We start from the raw sequence: 19,727 nt of genomic DNA, 5'->3' as shown, positions 1-19,727 counted from the left end.
AAAGTAAATGTTTCGTGATACTAATTAAAACGCTCACTTTCATTCCTTTCAAGGCAAGAGATATATAGAATTAATAAACAAATTGTGCTTAAAATGAAGTACAGTCTTAATGGTAGTTCCATCAATGTCTTTAAATTTTAAATTAAAATTTTAATATTTTGGTTTCGGGTGGGTTGGGTTAGGTTAGGTTAAGTTAGGTTAGCATAGGTTAGGTTAGGTTAGTATAGGTTAGGTTAGGTTAGGTTAGCTTAGGTTAGGTTAGCTTAGGTTAGGTTAGCTTAGGTTAGTTTAGGTTTGGTTTGGTTTGATTCCAATAATTCGTTGACACCTTTTCCAAAATATGCTCCTTTTAATTAGCTACCACCTTTTCCGAAATATGCTCCTTTTAATTAGCTACCACCTTTTCCAAAATATTATCCCTTTAAATAGCTACCACCTTTTCCAAAACATTCTCCTATTAATTAGCTGCCACCTTTTCCAAAAGATTTTCCTATTAATTAGCTGCCACCTTTTTCAAAATATTCTCCTATTAATTAGCTGCAACCTTTTCCAAAACATTCTCTTACTAATTAGCTACCACATTTTCCAAAATATTATCCTTTTAACTAGCTACCACCTTTTCCAAAATATTCTCCTTTTAATTAGCTACCACCTTTTCCAAAACATTCTCCTATAAATTAGCTGCCACCTTTTCCAAAATATTCTCCTATTAATTAGCTGCAACCTTTTCCAAAACATTCTCCTACTAATTAGCTGCTACATTTTCCAAAATATTCTCCTTTTAATTAGCTACTACATTTTCTAAAATATTCTCCTATTAATTAGCTGCCACCTTTTCCAAAAGATTTTCCTATTAATTAGCTGCCACCTTTTCCAAAATATTCTCCTATTAATTAGCTGCCACCTTTTCCAAAATATTCTCCAATTAATTATCTGACATCTTTTCCAAAATATTTCTATTATTGCTCGTGGTAAGAGGCGGGCTTTTAATACTCATATAAATAATCTTTTTACCTCCAAACAAGGTTGGGTTGGGTTAGGTTAGGTTAGGTTAGGTTACGTTTGGTTAGGTTAGGTTAGGTTAGGTTAGGCTAGGGTAGGTGAGGTTCGCCGTAATTAAAACGTAGTTTAAATAAGTGCAGTAATACATTTTCAACTCACATTTATTTTAACAATAATAAGTTGTGAAATTAAAAATATATTTAATGCAAAACCACACAGTATGTCTTCTTCCAGTTCAATAGAATTTCGGTCCAATGGGACTATAATAAAACCGCACCTTTGGCTACGTTCGGTCGAATGGGACCCCCAAAAAAACCCCCTTCTGTCGAATGGGAATTCGGTTCAATGGGACCAAAGCATTTGCTCTAGTACCATAGAAGACATAATATCAATCACTTCATTTTGTATGTCCGGCGAAAGATAAGAAGCGTTACGTGGTATTGACTTAATTATTGATTTTAATTTGCAATCCTTTTGAATAGTATAGAGGAACAGAGACACGAAAAGACCTCCAGAGTTTTCGTTTTCTTCACCATTATTTATATGACGTATTGTTTCAATACTGTAACTGTTGGATCCCCGAAATGCTAGTTCATTCACAGCCAAAAACTGAATGGTCTCAGCTATGCTTTTTATATAGTATCTGTTATTAGATATCTGATTACGGCATAGCAGTGTTTGAATATCGCTATTGTTATAGGCTCTAGATTTTTCTTCTTCCCAAATGACTAGAGAACTCGTGTGACTTTTACTCGCTGCATGACGCTGAAATCCTTTCTTAGATTCTAATGCTATTTTCCAATTATCAAACCCCTTACTTACAAACGTTGGATCAAATTCCTTATTATCACTAGAGGAATACTTTCTGCACGGAAAGCAGAAGCATTTATCTTTTGAAACCGAATATTCTAACCATGAACGGCCAATGTACCATTTTTTATTAAAGGAACGTAAATTTGCACCATACTTCGTCTTTGGGTACTGATCCAACATTGGCTGAATCGGTGAAGTATCACCCAAATCATCGCTTGAATGTTTTGCATATTTAACTTTATCGCTCACCGAATTTTCTGGTCCAAGACTATGAGGAATTTGAGTTCCGGTAAACAAATTATCCGTAGAGATTTGTCTTTCAGTTCCAATTAAAGTGTTCCCTGGTCCTGATGATTCATAACGTTCATTATCATCACCATCGAAACCATTTCTAAGCACATTGTTATTAGGTTTGTAGACCGAGGCCGCAATATCCAGTTCATTATACACCCTAACCTCTTCGACGTTATCTTTAGGCTTAGTTGCTTTAAATCTGACTACAAATTTATCCATGTTCAACTCACTAATTTTGATTCCATACAAAAGGCGAAAAATAGCGAAAAAATATGATCCAACAGACACAATGTTCAAAGGTTATTATTAACAGCAAGCTAAAACTTACACACGCGCGAAAATAATAGATGTTTCAGACTTCAGTTTGATGCTCCACATAGCAAGATAAAACCAGGGATATTTCATAAGGATAAAGACATAAAGCTAAAAATTCTAGTGCATCAGGGATACGTATCAAGGGTGAAGTAAAATCATCCAAGTGAATCAGGGATATTTTTCAATGATAAAGACATTAAAGTATAAAATATTTTAATAAAAATACGAAGTATTTTGTGTACCAAAATAGAAATAGGAATTACAGAGGCAAAAAGAAATTGATAAGGGGGCATTGGAAAATTTTGAAGGGGCATTTGGGGGCAAACTTAAATTTTATTTGAGGGGGCAGGATATTTTTTTGAGGGGGCAATGCCCCCTGATGCCCCCCCGTGGCTACGGGCCTGGAACCTGCGAAACCGCCATCAAGGCATACGGGATCGGCCAGCGGCCGCGACTAACGCCCCTTGAGCAGATGACGAGAGCGCTACAGCGTCAGCGGCAAGCCCAGCCAGGAAGTGGTCGGTAACAGGGAAGGACTAAGGCAGCAGAAGGCTCGAGAGGCCGGGGGAGTGCCCTCCGAGCACAGCAGTGCCACACGGTCCAGGGGGTTGCCAAGAGCTGGGGATGAGCCAAAGCAACACCTGGACGAGGGCCAGGCGGCCGAGCAAAACGTTCGCGGAACGGGGCAGGGAAAGGTCCGAACCAAGGGCGAGCCCAAGGAACTATTCTAACCGGCACACCGAACTCTGGCCCCCTCCGCCACGACAAGGCCTGTTGCTCTGCTCCAACGGGACGACGACCCCGAGGGAGTCAGTCAGAACTTTGATTTATATAGATATAGATAGATTGGCATGCACTTATAGGAGGGATGGCCGATTTTTTAATTGCAGCCCACGAACCTAATCTATCATTAAATATTTTGCGGTCCGCGATTTGGTCTCAGGAATTGCGAAAGCTGTTTCCGTAATAAAACTGTTCCGTCTCCTCTTTTGACTTTGCTAGTATTTATTCTTTGGATTTGGTAACTTTATCGTTTTTATATATCCCTCATTTTTCCCTCTTTAAGTCTCAATAACTTGGGAAGCACATTTTTCCGCGTTTTGCGCAATCAGTTTTAAATATAAGTGTGTTTATGTTCCAAATTTCAGCGCTATTGATTTTAAATTTGAAACTTTCAGCCGGCGACATAGTTTAAATTTTCGAATTTGGCCCTTTAGCCTAAATTACTGACTTACAGTATTCAACAATAATAGGACTTCAGTTTTATTTGGACTTCCAATTCTGAAATGAAAAACAAATTTTCTGATTTAAACATTCTTCGTGTGCCTGAATGAGTTTTCGAATGTAAAACTCTATCCAGGTTTAAGTTTCTGTTACATTAAACGAACATTCTAGTATATTTAACTTGAGGTCTCCAAAAATGGACCAATTTTAAATTTAAACGCCACTTACTCGTCCAAATCAAAATTGTAAATTAGTTTTGGCTTATCCATAACACTGAGTCCACCTAAAGATAACCGAAGTTTCGAAAACAACCGATAAAACTGAATGAAATCATGTAGGTGCGAAAGACGTATTTCGATTTTCCAATCAATAGTTTTCTTCAACGCTTAGGTTTTAACGCATTCGGTTCATATGGTGTTGATTCACAACAAAATTTCGAGAGCAATAAAGTAAGCTTTGAAAGACTATTTGTATGGTTCGATAATGATCAAGAACTGCACGACCTTTTCGAGTATTTCAACATGATAAATATAGTAAGACCATTGCCCTAATTTTTTCATATTTTTTACACAGTCATTTTGTACGCACGAAACAACAATTATATTGATTTCAGAAAAACATGTTTTTTTCCCCACAGTCAACCCGTTTAAGCTTAGTTCCCACTTGACCGAAAACACGACGGATACAATGCGACAGAAACAGCTTTCGGTCGGACAGAATTGGTGTTCTATCTATTATTCAGAGACCGACGTAAAATTATTTTGATAATTTGAACTCTAATCAGATTTGATCGCGAATCGCTATTGCCTTGTTTGTATGTTGCAAATTTTTGAGTTTCAATCTCTCTGACCCGCATTTGGTAAGCTCCCTTATTAAAATACCATCAAGAAAAAAATCGAAGGCCAAGGCTTAAATTCTTGTGACTCCGAGTCCCAATTCCAACTGGTGCCACGTGACTACCGGTCGACCGCCCTTTTCAGTCGGAATTCGGTCGTATGTGTGAACTGAAAAAAAACTTGCCGTCGAATGCCTGCGTAAAAATCTATTTTTGGACGCAGCACTAAAGTTTTCGGTCATGTGGGAACCTAGCTTGACGCGTTCACATTTCACGTGATATTATTATATCTCAAGTGCACAAAAGTGTAAAAGTTTACAAAAAGTCAAAAGTTAAACAGTTAATAATTTATTATTTTCACAAAGCTCGCTCGTAACATTAAACACAAAGGTTTTTTTGTTCAAGCGCGTGGAGTTTCAAAAGTTTGTGCTGCTACGGCATTGACATCTTAGAGTTTTGCTTTATAAATTTTTGAATCGTATTTTTCATAGCATTTCAGTAAATTTTTAAAATCTTTCTAAGACCGTTGCATTATTGAATAAGGTGTTGTTTCCGTGTGCAAATTCTATCAACATAAGGATATTAATTAAAGTGCTACGCTCTGAATCTCATTTCTCTTTCATGGAATTTTACCTTATGTAGGTTTTCGAAATTAAACACGCGATGGTTTATTATTAACCTCGATTATATCATTACACGCTACATTATTAACATTAGAACAGGAAGTACTATGTGTTTTATTTGTTTTTATCGTAGAGCCTGTTGTCGGTAACATGATTTCACGATTTGGACATGGCCTGGCTGAGACGTGTTTTGACAGCAAAGTTCATTATAGAGAATTAAGAAATAACTACCTGAAATTTTCTCTATTTGGTTTCTAAGATTTTAGATATTTGTGTATGTGAAAGAAAATGAAACACAGTCTGCAGACGGGATAAGTAATAAGAGAAGGTCCATTCATTCAGACTTATAACTCAAGTTAACGAAATATTTAATGGTTTCACTCAGGGTTGTTGATTTTTTTGATTTTTTTCAAAAAAATCAAAAAAATCGATTTTTTTGATTTTAATTGATTTATTTGATTTTTTTGATTTTTATTGAACTACTAGATAGTTATTTACCAACATGAAAACTTTTGAGTCAAAATTAACCAAAAGCAAAATAATCATGACATTTAAGCAGCTATTGGATATTGTTACTATTCAAATACTTGTATAAAAAGATTAGCTTGACCGCTATTTCATTTCCTAGCCTATCCAGCAAGACAAACTGGAGTTCTGGGAAAAACTTAAACTGAAATATACCAAAACCATGATTATTTTTAATTTTAGGTCTTTTCTAGTTAAGTTTCTTCTCGAGTTTCTTAAACTACTTCTTGGAATCTTAGAAAACATTTTTTAAAAATAAAAATATATTCTTGATTTTAATCATATGATTTTTTTTAAAAAAATCACTTGATTTAAATCATGATTTAAATCAGTGATTTAAATCAAACTGATTTAAATCAAACAACCCTGGTTTCACTCAGACTATTGAAATGGCAAACTTATAAAAGATTGTTTCTCGTAAATAAAAATGGATCATTTAATCGATAGTTATACCTCCATTGCAACCATATGGCATTGTTCATAATCCGACCCAAAGCCACAACGTTAATGTATACTGAACATTTTAAATTTGCAACTACATACCAAAGCAGAAGTAATATAAGAGACCAGAAGTAAAGTGCTCTTGCATTGGTAATAGATCCTGGCACTTCCAACGCGCATACACTAGAGTGAAAAAAATTGGTCGAGTTCCAAAAAAAGGTTTCCAACCCCCTTCCCCTCAACCTAAAGCCACGGACGCGGGTGCTTGAATCTAGTTCGGCCGTCTACCGCCGCGAGCGTCCCGCGTTTTGGAGGGAAAATTCAGAACCCGTTACCAGGGGGCCAACTGTTGGTGTGTTATCAAGAGTATTCACTTTCTAAAAGTGAAGAATTTGGTTACCTCGATACTTCTAGTCCCTTATTTTACTTCTGACCAAAGTCGATGAAATTTTTATCCAGATGTTCGAGCCCCAAGTACAATTCCAACTAATACGGTTAAAAACTGTAGATATCAGTCATCATTTTAATAGCAGATGTTCGGCTACAACAACCAGAGGTTAATTTTCGCGTTGCAAAGTACAAATAGCAATAATTCGAGGATGAAACTCATCAAAGCAATTGCCAAACACAAAACGTATAAGAGAAAAGCGCCACTAATTGAAGTGACGTTTAAACTGTGAAATTCTTCAGGCGGGGTTTTCCATAACATGCGATCCAAAATGTAACCTTGATCCCTGTTCATGTAGTCGAACGGTTTGGTTTCGAAAACTCTCATGATCCTGCAAATAGATATCTAATCTCTGTACGCTGCAGTTACGAACTCAAGCCTTTATGAACTTGCCCTTGAAGTATATTTTCATTAGTATTTGAGGCGTTATCAAAGCGATGTATCTTAACAACTTCCAGAAACGTTTGGACAATGTTGTTTGATTTCCGAATTTTAACTTCTAGGTTATTTTTGTCTTTCTTGACAAAATTTTTTACGCTTTGTTTCAAATCACTGACATGAGTAAATAAAGCAATTTTTCGATGTTGTAGTCCATTTAGAATTTGATTCTTGTCGTACTGGTCAACTTTAACCATTTTGTGGAACAAGGAGTCTTGAAAGTCTTTGATGCTAATTCCTGGAATTCCATCCTTTAGAAAGAAAAAACAAACGTTTAACGTTATTCATAGATTATTAGATTTTATAAAAGTGAAACTCACATTAGTCCAAAAGAACTTAGTTTCTGGTGAATGCTTAACTAAAGCCGGTGTTATGTTTGGATATTTAAGCATATCACTAGCTGTTTCTAATATTTCATATGATTTGATAGAAAAGTCGCTATTCATATAACTAGAAACGAAGACAGTAATAACCAGAACTACTAGCAACCAAGATGACCACACGATACGAAAGGCAAAATTATTAGGTCGATCACTTTTAACTGCAACTGCAATTTATTAATAAGTTAATCATACAAATGCCAACATCATCTTCTGTTAAAATTGTACCTCCATACCTTGTTTTAACAGCAATACTGACGTCTCCCACAAGTAGTTAAGCCAAATGTAGATATTAATCTTGGTTGTTTTAGTTGAATATGGATTAAGTTCCTGATGTTGATGGACATTATTATGCAGATTTTCATTTGTGATCTTGAATTTCAGTCGTTTCAACAATCCTTGAAATGATGTTTTTGAAAAAAATGAAACGAAGCATTTCAATGAAGACAAGAAAATTATGACGAATAAAAGGTAAGCAACGAGCTGAAATGAAGCACGCGATTGAAGACTTGATTTGGTATAATTCTGCACCTGTTAAAATACCCGTATCTCCAAGCTTAGAAAGGATAAAGATGTAACGAGTTTCATGGGTGGTTCTCCAGTGAACAGATGAACTTCGAAGAATGACAATATCACCGGGGTTTCGCCCACTTTTAATTGAGTTTGATCGTGAAGCGAGGAATGCGATAGATCACAGCACAAAATCTGGTTTAAAAACGTAAACTTAGTCATATTATGCGTAATTCAGTATAAGAACGACACAGGGATAGATTTAATTTTAGAAGTAGGAATGGAGAACTTTTAGTATTAACTTCAGTCCGACTCATAGCCCAGTATAGAGCCCCTCCCTCCAAAACGTAATGAAAAGTTTAAATTATCTTATTGACTGACTTAAACTACGTTTTGATGACGTTGCTGACGGGGACGGCGAAAATACGTAATTACTTTTTTACCTATGTCGCTATGACCCCCCTCTTCTTTCATGCCCCTCCGTCCCGGGGAAGGGGGTCCGGGACTTTGACGCGCGCCCAGATTACTCTGTTCTCCGTTCCTACTTCAAAAATTAAATTTATCCCTGTTTTTATAAAGTAAAGGGTGACAACACTCTTTGAACCTTACTTTGCGACAATTTGTTGTACTCCCCCTAGCTGTCATGCTAAAAACCTCAATATTTCTGAAAACACATAACGTGAATGTTAAATTCATAGTGACGAAGAAAAAGGTCAAGGTACTTCCTAACCGGTGCTTCAAGAAATTGTATAAGAAATGCCACACGCCAGTAACAAAATCATTCTTGGAACCAAATCCGTAAAGTACCTAGGTATATAGGTAATAACATAAGTTTATCATGCCTCTAAGTAGACATATGGCTGCTAATTCTATGGCAATAGTGCTTGACTGGCTCCTTTTATGAAACCCTATACAGGGATCGCATCACGCGGCCCTCGAGCCGCATATGGCCCGCCAACTTTTTTAATTGCAGCCCGCGATGTTTTGCGCTCCGCGCTTAAGTTTCAGTAATTGCTAAAGCTGTTTCCATAAAAACCTGTTTCTTCTCCTTTCGTGAACGTGCTCCAACTGCTACCTATCTATAGCTTTATAAATCAAAGTCTGACTGACTGACTGACAGACTGACTGATAATCAACGCCCAGCCCAAACCGCTTGCCCTAGCAGGAACGTTTTCCAATCCGCCGCCATCTTCAAAAATGGCGCCCAGAAATGTAAAAAAAATCTTCTCTATGCAACAAAGTCCGCGCGTTTCAACCGATTTCGCAAATACTTAGTATACTGGTTTCCTTTAACCTATACACGGGCTGAATGGTCTTTCGGGTTCAATTTGTTGCCATCTTTTAAATGACGGCCGAAAACTTAAAAACCCTTCTTTATGGAATAATGTCCGCGTGAAAAGTAATAAAAAAATGTGCCGACGGGCAACGCCGTGTGCCTTCGCTCCCATAGGGTGCTACAAAAATATTAGTCATCAGTAAAATCTACCCTTTCTTTATATCATTTTGATGGAAGTTCTTATTACACGCGAGCGACGCCGCGGGTAACAGCTAGTAAGTAGTATATATTCTATGGGTTTGGTTACATTTTCCTTTTGATATATATCCTTAATTTTTCCCTCTTTTAAGTCTCAACAGGGGTAGATTTAATTTTAGAAGTAGGAATGGAGAACAGAGTAATCAGGGCGCGCGTCAAAGTCCCGGACCCTCTTCCACGAGACGGAGGGGTATGAAAGAAGAGGCGGGTCATAGTGACAGAGGTAAAAAGGAATTACGTATTTTTCGCCGTCCCCGTCAGCAACGTCATCAAAACGAAGTTCAAGTGAGCCAATAAGATAATTTAAAATTTTCTTTACGTGTTGAAGGGAGGGACTCTATACTGGGCTATGAGTGGGACTGAAGTAAATACTAACTGTTCTCCATTCCTACTTCTAAAATTAAATCTATCTCTGGTCTCAATAACTTGAGAAGCTAATTTCCCGCGCTTTGTGTAATCCTGCTTTATATATATAAGAGTGGTTTTGCTCCTTATTTAGTTTCAATTTTCGAATTTGACCCTTTAGCCAAGAAGGTTGGCCACGCCCTGACTTACGGTATTCAACAACAATAGGACTTCAGTTTTATTTAGACTTTGAATTCTGAAATGAAACAAAAATGTTCTGATTAAAAATTATTCGTGTAAGGTACGTTTGAATGAGTCTTTGAATTTATTACTCTATCCTCGTTTAAGTTTCTGTTACATTAAATGAACATTCTAGTATTTATAACTTGATCTAAAAAATGGACTGTTTTTAAATTTATACGCCAGATACACTTACTGCTTCAATTGGTAATTGTTAATTATTATTGGCTTATCCATAACACTGAGTCCAGCTAAAGATAACCAAAGTTTCGAGAAGGAAATTTACTTCAAACCATACTGAATAAAGTCATTGCGAAAGAAGAAATTCGATTTTCCTTTTAATAGTTTTCTTTAACACTTACATTTTAACGCATTCGGTTCGTATAGTGTTTACACACAACAACATTTCGAGAGCATTAAAGTAAGCTTTCTTAAAACTATTTGCATTGTTATATAATGATCAAGAACTACCCGCCCTTTGCGAGTATTTCAAGGTGCTACGCAAGCAACTACAATTATATTGATTTCAGAAAACCGCGTTTTTTTCCCCACACAATCAACCCGTTAACGCGTTCACATTTCACGTGACATCATAATTGCCACAGTTCACTAAAAAGTGTTTAGTTTACAAAAAGTCTAAAGTAAAACAGTTAATATATTCACAAAACTCGTAACATTAAACACAAAGTTTTTTGTTCAAGCGCGTGGAGTTTCAAAAGTTTATACGCGTTGTTTCGTAAATTTATTCGCTAACATGAAAAACTAACAGCCTTACCCTAGGTCGCCACTTACTCTGAGCCTATTTAGTGGTAGCATAGCCAACTCAAGTGCTGCTTCGTCCTACATATAGCACGAACAACTTGCGTACGTGAGCGCAATATTCGAGTGGGCTTTGTCACCTGCTACAACGAACCTAAACTTTCCGAAAGCCACGAACAGATAACAAGGTTTGCTACTGATTAAAAAATCCACGTCACAGGAGTGTCACGAAAACATGGCTCCCCTATAACTGTGGTTTCATTGGTTGTTAGTTAATGCGAGATCCTAGATGCGTGCGCACTGCGCGAAAGGTTCAACGTGCAGTGAGAGATTATTGTCAAAGATAGAATTCATAATGCATCACGATTATTCTATCTGCCTAGATAAGTTGAGAAAATGGTGGTTTCACAATGAATCCCTTTAGCTGTATATATTCCTATTGATTTCTTTTAATAGTCTTGTTTCTGCCTTCGTAACACAAACAACGGGCTTCCCTTATGTTTTGATTTAAGTCTCTTATACCGGTCATAGTAAAAATGCAGAACAGTCTTTAATAATTCGTAAACTGACAAAAACGAAACTCCCAACCATGCGCCCACGTAACCACCGATGCAGGAAAGCAATTGAATTCTCTGAAGAAAAAAAATGCAATGATTGATAAATAAATCCTTTTTCAAAAGTGCGTCCGCAGTATAGGGTTAGGACGGAACATCCGGCAGATACGTACACGCAAGCATATTCGATAGGGTTTCAAAGCTACCAGTTCTGCGCCAAATTTGGTCCGTACTGTTTGAAAGTATATCTTAATTTAACTCTTTTTTGTCCACATCGCCATTAATGCTCCGTCTTAAGAAAAGAAATAGGTCAAACATCCTCGTTTATTGACTTCGTTTAAGGTAAAGTCACGTTTTCACTAGTACGATCTAATGTATTTTTTAACGCCAATGTGGTAAGAATACGCAGCGAGCACGCATAAGAATGAGATCGAAGAGGGAAGGGGGAAGCTAACTATAACGGCGCATCCGATCATGAACGCTGGATCTCTAAAGGGACCGGAAAACGCCCGCCTTCCACTGTACAAACCGAGTCCTCTCTAACATAGCGTCGGGGGAAGGGACGGGGGTAGTGAATTTGGGAACACTCAAGGCCATTCGGTCTTTTGTGATTCTGAATAAACCTATTGAAAAGAAATTTCAACGACCTTGGCCGTACCCGGTTTTTTTTATTTATTTTTTTACAAAGCAAACGTGCTATAGAGAAAAATCTATTCCGTTTACCAGTCCCTTTAGAGATCCAGCGTTCATGATCCGATATCTCTCTCAAGCATCGAGAAAACCAGACGTCACGTGATCCGCACTGACGTAAACAAACTTCTCTGATTTTTTTCCCCCTCTCTGTTACGCCAATTGCGCATGTGCTGATACCGAGCCACTGATCGGTGCCGGTTTTGAAAAGGGGGGGGAGCGCTGACGGAGAATTTGGTCTCTCCGAGTCTCCTTCTATACGTGCTCACTGGAATTTGTGAGGAAATGCCAATTTGAACTCACGTCAATTTTAGGTATATATTCGTAAATGGAATGTATGTTCCTAGGATATGTCAAAACAACCAAACTTCTTGCGACCATGTCGTCATAGAAGCCTCTATATAAATCAAAATATTACGTCAGATGTTGTAATATAATATCTAAGAGAAAACAACTAATATTAGTTATTCTTGGGGCATTATTTAATCACGACTAATATTCAGTGTGTATATATATATATATATATATATACATATAAGAAACACTGACTATATATATATATAATGTTATGTTACCCTAAACTTTTCCTTTTTAGCCATATCGTAGTATACGATAGGCTCTTAGTTTGACCCGAGCTGTCCGTAGTAGTAGTAGTAGTAGTGGCCGGGGTTGTCGCTTCGTTATCGTCAGATTTTAGCTTAAAAGGAACTTTATATTTCCACAACCCACCCATAGGGGTTACTGGGCTCGGTTAGAGATTTAATTTTAATTAAAAATTTTTCAGGTCAGACCCGGGATTCGAACCCGGGTCACTGGCGCAATAAACAGCCATTCTAACCACTGAGCTATAGAGACTTGATAGAAACCCCGAGTTTTTTATTATTTATTCTTATCTCTAAAATGTCGGGGTGATGTGGGGTGGGGTACCTCTTAATCTGTGGGGTCGGAAACTTTTGAATTTTTATCTGTGGGGTCGGATGCTTATGAATTTGTATGTTTGGGGTTTTTATATTTATTTTCTTTTTATGTATGTGCTAATTAAATAGATAACGATTTTCCCCTCATGTGTTTCGTTCTCGTTCGGTAGCTATCGTCATCTATGTTATGTTTGACTGGAAAGTTTTGGCGGTTAATTCAAATGTGGGTTTAGATAGAGCTAACATAGTGTTAAATGAGCGTTATGCGTTTGATCATTTTAGCATTGCTAAAGGTAATTCGAGGGATAATCACTAAAATGCGTAATCACTATAACTAAACTTTCTCTTTCAAAAGTTTCTGGGCATAAGTCCTTGTTAGAAATTTATAAGATGCGATAAGTGTGCATCGGCATAAGTCTATGTTGTAAACTCATCGAGGGGATTATCACTAAAAACTATCTGTTCTTCGATTCGCCGGAATATTAGAATTACAGCATAAGTAAATTTATTATACGGTTATAATTTAATCACTGTTTAGAGTAGGGAATCGAGGGGCTATTCACTCTGATTTTATGCACGGTAAATCATTTAAGCATTGAAAAAGATAGCGCTATTCACTCATTAGGGTAAGGTATAGAGGGGTTATCCACTCATTAGGGTAGGGTATAGAGGGGCTATTCACTCGTACGATATGGCTACTATTACGAGCCCTTGGGCCGTCTTGTTATTTATAGTATTTAAAGGAAAAGTTTAGTTAACATAACATTATACCTTAAAAGAACGGCCCTTTTCTAATCTTATTACAAAAAAATTGGCATTTAAATATTCTTAAAAACATGGACTACTTGGTCGCCTTTAGTTTAGTGACGTCTGCTAGCCAGAAACCTAGCTCACCCTTACCTCTCTCAGCCTGTGAGAATTCAACCAATCGCGTAGCAACCCCACTAAACCCATGACGGAGCAGTAGTCCTTGTTTTTAAGACTAATTAAATGTTAATTATTTTGTAATAAGAGATTTATTTATTTTTTTTTAATATTTTAATATTTTATTCTTTCATATTTAGAAAAAGGCCGGTCTTTTAAGGTATAATGTTATTTTGATGAAATTTTCCTTTAATAACCTTCGCGATGCTTACGTTTTGCGATGATTTTTTCTCCAAAATCTCTTTTTCGAAATATGTTTTGTAAACGTTTCTTCCCTAATTAAATAAGGCATGTATTAGTAAATTAATAAGTAGATCAGGGGGAAATATAACCTTTAAACTTGATCAGTTTACTATCTGTTGAGATATTAAATTTCTGGTAAAAATAACTGAGATACTTTACTTGCAGTCACGTGGGCAGATGTCTTGACATTGAGTGTAAATGTTTCTAGAAGGAACCGGTTTTTCTGCCGAACATTCTGAAAGCAAATAGTCATGGTCGTCAGCCTGGGAAATGGGATACTTTCTCTTGTCCAAACCCAGATTATTAACTGGTTGGATCAGTTTATAACTTAAGAAGTGGGGATTACTGGTCTCTATGGGGCAAACTAAGGAGGGACTAGTTCTAAGGACCAGTTTCTACCAGACTGCTCATGGTTTCAAGCATAGGCCTAATTATTTTCAAACATGTTAGAATCAACTTAATCACTGTATTTAGCTAAATACCATGATAAGTGCCTTACCTTCTACGCCCGTCTTTGAAGAACACTTCAGGTGACTTTTGGATTTAGGAATGACCAACATGTAAATCAGGCAACCACATTTTTCCAAATAATAATCATGAAGACATTGTTGTACGCAATTCTAGAAGAAAAAAAAAATTAGATATAAAAGTAACTTCCCAACATTTTTTTCTTTTTCAAATAGTAACTCGCCTCTCTACAACTTGGTAAAGATTTGTTATTTTTCCACATTATCGAGTAGTCTGTACAATTTGTGTGATAAGGTTTTGGTAAAAGAATCGTGGTCACCTAAGATAAATGTTTCTAAAGGCTTGTTACCAGATTGTTATCAAGAAAGTGTGGAGAATATGGGGAGGCTGAGTTGTTATCAAGAAGAGATATCTAGTTTATTAGGGAGAAAGTATAAGATGCCTAGGTGTTCGCGCGCCATAGTCCCAGTCCCCCTTTCAAAATACAAGGGGGGACGTAAAAGGAGGCCGGGCTATTTCGCTTCTCCTCAGTCGGAAAACACGTAATTTTCGTCATTCGCGTCGTGCTGACGTGAGTTTTCAAGAACCAATGAGATACTGGTTGTAATTAGAGGCGGCGTTGTACTCGAGACCTACGTTTGGACTGGAGATAAAGCTGGAAATGTGGCGAACTTATACCTTCTCCCTAATAAACTAGATATCAGTTCTTGTTGTTATCTAACAATTCACGCTCGTGGATTTTATCGTTAAGTACCTTTGTAAGATGAACATCGTGAGTTGTTTCTGGAAATAATTCTTCAAAATCCTCACTTACAAATGGTATTTGTAAAGTATTGTGAACCCTATATTTAAGGGCGTTGTTTTCGTTAGGTTCCAGGAAAGTTTCGTTAAAGAAACGCACAGCTACTTGCAACACTGTTCCAAATATGATAAAATTTAATGAAATTGAACTGAAAGTTGAAATTAGTGATGGCACTAACCGATCTGAGATCGATATCGGTTGCCAAAATCGCCATTTTACCAATAAATATGTTCGAACTTTTACCGATTAACAGGTGCGAGCTTAATTTAACAATATTTACCGATTCCTCGCTTCGAACTCAGATTAATAATCGGTTGTCTTGTTGTGTTTAAATAATGAGTTAAAATCGGTAATCGGTAAGAGTTAAACCTCGATATCGGCACCGATATCGACATTTGTTGATTTACGATATCGGCCATCACTAATTGAAACATTATATTAAAGACGGAAACCTGACCCCCCCCCCTGAACCAATTCAAATCTAACCCTAACCAAACCTTATCCAACACACCAATTGATAATTTTTAAATTAACCAACATCTGCTTTTGTTAACACGGTCTTCGAGAGGGTTATTTCTGTAATTGTAGGTTTTGCAAGCAGTGTAAGGTCCATTGAAAGAGTTCTCATATCTGTAAATGAAAATGAACTTAAGTTAAATTTTATTTAATTTTTCAAAATGCTCACTTGCACATAACGTCTCCAGCCCTCCAAGGTCGTTCATTACAAAGGTTATGGAAACTGTAAGGACGCGAGCTGTGCGAAGATTTTTCTATCGTCTGATAAGTGGATATTTCTAGGTACCGAAGGATTTGCCTATCCTGAGATTAAAGTCCCGTTGAAAAATCATAAATAAAAGCGTTTATTAGAGGGGTTGAGATATTTTCTTGCAAAACATGTACGCAATATAAAGCGCCCTACTTACGTAGGTGTTAACCATATTTAAATTTTTAAAAGAACGTGTGAACTTACTGTTCTTTTGACATTCAAGACCTTTCCAAAAACGTTAATATGGCCGGGGGCATCTTGTTGAAATGGTCCCGCTACTCACGTATCAAGCTGTTAAACGGGAGCGCGTGAGGTTTTTAGTTGGGGTTCAGATGATCTGACACCCATCCGTAATGTTAAAGGAATAAAGGCTCATTTTCTTCATCAGGTTAAGTCATGAATTTATTCATTAACATAATAAATTCATGGTTAGGTCTTATTTTAAAAATTAAAACGACCCTTAAATTAGCGCAGGGATATATTTAATTTTAGAAGTAGGAATGGAGAACGGTTAGTATTTACTATAGACCAACTCATAGCCCAGTATAGAGCCCCTCCCTCCAACACGTAACGAAAAGTTGAAATTATCTCATTGGCTCACTTAAACTACGTTTTGATGACGTTGCTGCCAGGAACGGCGAAAAATACGTAATTACTTTTTACCTCTGTCGCTATGACCCGCCTCTTCTTTCATACCCCCCGTCCCGTGGAAGGGGGTCTGTAACTTTGACGCGCGCCCACATTACTCTGTTCTCCATTCCTACTTCTATAATTAAATCTATCCCTGATTAGCGTAACTGCTCTAGAGCTGGCGGAAGAATTGAATGAGTCACACAAAACAGCCATCGGACCATTTTCCCAGAATTCCTTCCGGTGTTTATTTTTGGAAAGGTCCATCCTATATGAATGTGAATTACCAAGCTCCCTTTGCCACTCGGTGAACAATAGTATTCGTTGTCGGGTTTACGACAAAAGACATCCTTGATTACCCTTAAAAGCAAAGTTAACTGTAGGTAATTTTCACACAAATGAGAGATATTCTAACCTAAGGTAGTTACCTATTATTAGCGCAGATTGTAATAGCGGGAAAGCTGATATTCACGGGATATTCAGTCGATAATTGAACGTTAGTTTCGAACTTATTGTACAGGATAAAAAACTGTCGCAGTTGGTAAAGACATCCGAAAAGGCATGAAAGCGCCAAAAGGATTTTGACGACCAAATTCATATTTAAAACTGACTATCGCATTACGAACGCCAATATCCTAATTTTTGTGATATGGTTACGTTACAGACCGTATTGCGCCTAAATGTCATTACTGTAAAGTACTTAACGATGATGACAACTTACTTACCTGGGAATCGAGACATTTGTCAAAAAACGCGTTAGGCAGAAAATCAATGGATCAAAAGTATTCTTTAAAATATAGTATTTAAATATTTAAGCATGTTTGCTCGATGACGATAATGGAAGTATTTGACTTGGAATATATATAGCTCTGAGATATTATTTCTTTATAACCATCTGTGGTAGATAAATTTATAGAGTCCATATTATGACACTAGTAAAATTTGCCTATCATCAGGGTAAATGACAATCAATAGTAGTACAATAGCAGGGATAGATTTAATTTTAGAAGTAGGAATGGAGAACGGTTAGTATTTACTTCAGTCCGACTCTTACCCAGTATAGAGCCCCTCCCTCCAACACGTAACGAAAATTTTAAATTATCTTATTGGGTCACTTAAACTACGTTTTGATGACGTTGCTGACTGGGACGGCAAAAAAACCTAATTCCTTTTTACCTCTGTCGCTATGACCCGCCTCTTCTTTATCAAGGGGAAGGGGGTCCAGGACTTTGACGCGCGCCCAGATTACTCTGTTTTCCATTCCTACTTCTAAAATTAAATCTATCCCTGACAATAGGCATTGAGTTCATTTCATCTGCAATATTTCTTTGCTGAGAGCTTGTAGTTGCTGTGTGAAATGCGCGTGAACATCAATTTATCATATAGATTGAAACACAAATTTTACATCAAATTTCTTTATTCGAGACAAGGCGTAGTCAAAGCTAACTGTGATTGGTTTAGACTAAATTGCAACTTTGATCACATCAAAATACACTCCAAGAAGCAAAAAATAATTTAAATCAAGAGATAGTTTGATATTTATGTTGTTAAAGCACGACAAACACTTTAAACTTTTAACTTGTCAAATATCTACGAAATCCTTTCTATCGCCAGCAGAAAGGAGCAAATTTTTAATTTTTCTTTTGGGTTTTCCGTAGCGATCGTAAGCCAAAAGAACGATTTTTTTGAACCAAATCAAACTAGAAAATAACGAGGCTCCAAGCCAAACTCCCGTGAATCCACCGACGTAACTGAACAACTCTATATCCTAGTAAATTATCGGCATTTCACTTTGAATTCTCGTAAAATAGTAAAACAGAAAACTCACGTCAATTTTGGGTTTGTATTCGTAGGTGGTGTGTTCGTTGTGGGTGTAGGACAGAATTATTTTGCTTTCTTTTTCGGTCGTATTCGATCTGTGCCAGGTATATCGTAAGTAACGTAGTAAAAAAAATTATGCACCCCCTACCAATTTCCGTAGCCCCCTTATATTTCAGTTTCTATTGGCTTCAAATTGGTAAACTACACTGTATAAAAATGCTTACAAAATCACGTAATCTTGAGTCCACATTCGTCTTGTAGAAATTCTGGTTTTATATGTATCCTCTCTTAAATATTTAACAAATAATTTTATATAATTTATCTTAAACATTTTTGAAAGCAAACGAAATTGTTAAAAACCACTTTATTTAATTTTGCGTATCCCTATGCAATAACCAAGAAGTGATATCTAGTATATTAGGGAGAAGGTATAAGATGCCTAAGTTTTCGCGCGCCATAGTCCCAGTCCCCTTTCAAAATACAAGGGGGGGGGTACGTAAAAGGAGGCCGGGCTATTTCGCCTCTCCTCAGTCGGAAAATACGTAATTTTCGTCTTTCGCGTTGCGCTGATGTCAGCCAAGAACCAATGAGATGCTGGTTGTAATTTACAGGCGGGGATTAACTCCGGACAGGCTATGTTTGGACTGGAGATAAAGCTGGAAATGTGGCGTATTTATACCTTCTCCCTAATAAACTAGATATCACTTCTTGAACTAACCATGAGTATCAAAACCAGTTCTTATTTTAATCTTACTTGCATTCCCTGGGACACGAATCCTGACACGTTTGTACTTCATCACACAGAGCTTCCATCGATGTAACTTGTTTGCAGAAACTGTAAATGTTGTCGGTATTCAAATCACTTATTATGAGACATAATACGTTCAGTTTCGAAACATTAATTTTATCAAAATTTGCGTTTCTAAATTGTTTTTAAGTGATAGTAATTTATCTTATGGCACTTGAAACGAAAACTAAAAGTTTCTACATTTTTAAACCAGCCAGTGGTAAAATGATTAAAAGAAAAATAACACAGCATAAATATTACCAGGGATAGATTTAATTTTAGAATTGGGAATGGAGAACAGAGTAATGTGGGCGCGCGTCAGAGTCCCGGACCCCCTTCCACGGGACGGAAGGGTATGAAAGAAGAGGCGGATCATAGCGACAGAGGTAAAAAAGGATT

General features: G+C 36.9%; 2 protein-coding genes across 2 annotated transcripts; both read right to left on the bottom strand.

Annotated features, from left to right (window-relative positions):
• Nucleotides 1-6,613: 6,613 nt before the first annotated feature.
• On the bottom strand, nt 6,614-14,614 carry LOC149625156 (uncharacterized). The gene is made up of 10 exons (XM_089852076.1): nt 14,554-14,614; nt 14,024-14,086; nt 10,164-10,218; nt 9,938-9,983; nt 8,458-8,655; nt 7,882-8,043; nt 7,575-7,821; nt 7,279-7,505; nt 6,914-7,209; nt 6,614-6,851 (listed from the first exon to the last, which is right to left on the bottom strand). The coding sequence occupies exons 1-10, from the start codon at nt 14,612-14,614 to the stop codon at nt 6,614-6,616; spliced, it is 1,593 nt and encodes a 530-aa protein (XP_089708202.1).
• Nucleotides 14,615-18,228: 3,614 nt separating this feature from the next.
• LOC149625155 (uncharacterized) lies at nt 18,229-19,365 on the bottom strand. The gene is made up of 4 exons (XM_089851664.1): nt 19,296-19,365; nt 18,766-18,828; nt 18,549-18,636; nt 18,229-18,488 (listed from the first exon to the last, which is right to left on the bottom strand). The coding sequence occupies exons 1-4, from the start codon at nt 19,352-19,354 to the stop codon at nt 18,303-18,305; spliced, it is 396 nt and encodes a 131-aa protein (XP_089707790.1). The 5' UTR covers nt 19,355-19,365; the 3' UTR covers nt 18,229-18,302.
• Nucleotides 19,366-19,727: the final 362 nt, after the last annotated feature.

Source organism: Phalangium opilio, unplaced genomic scaffold, assembly GCF_054372755.1.
Source record: "Phalangium opilio isolate 3A_F unplaced genomic scaffold, DU_Popi_V2 ptg000105l_1, whole genome shotgun sequence".
Lineage (NCBI taxonomy): Eukaryota > Metazoa > Arthropoda > Arachnida > Opiliones > Phalangiidae > Phalangium > Phalangium opilio.
This window is presented reverse-complemented; position numbering and strand designations above follow the sequence as displayed.

What these genes read in the sequence shown, in the direction of transcription:
- LOC149625156 (XM_089852076.1), bottom strand. Translation starts at nt 14,614, where the DNA reads ATGTTGGTCATTCCTAAATCCAAAAGTCACCTGAAGTGTTCTTCAAAG. An exon ending in AACAATTACCAATTGAAGCA is followed by an intron (nt 9,984 to 10,163) that starts GTAAGTGTATCT and finishes GTTTCATTTCAG; the next exon opens with AATTCAAAGTCTAAATAAAA. An exon ending in AATGAAAATATACTTCAAGG is followed by an intron (nt 6,852 to 6,913) that starts GCAAGTTCATAA and finishes ATCTATTTGCAG; the next exon opens with GATCATGAGAGTTTTCGAAA.
- LOC149625155 (XM_089851664.1), bottom strand. Translation starts at nt 19,354, where the DNA reads ATGGAAGCTCTGTGTGATGAAGTACAAACGTGTCAGGATTCGTGTCCC. An exon ending in TCGTGTCCCAGGGAATGCAA is followed by an intron (nt 18,829 to 19,295) that starts GTAAGATTAAAA and finishes TAAATATTTAAG; the next exon opens with AGAGGATACATATAAAACCA. An exon ending in AATACAAACCCAAAATTGAC is followed by an intron (nt 18,489 to 18,548) that starts GTGAGTTTTCTG and finishes ATAATTTACTAG; the next exon opens with GATATAGAGTTGTTCAGTTA.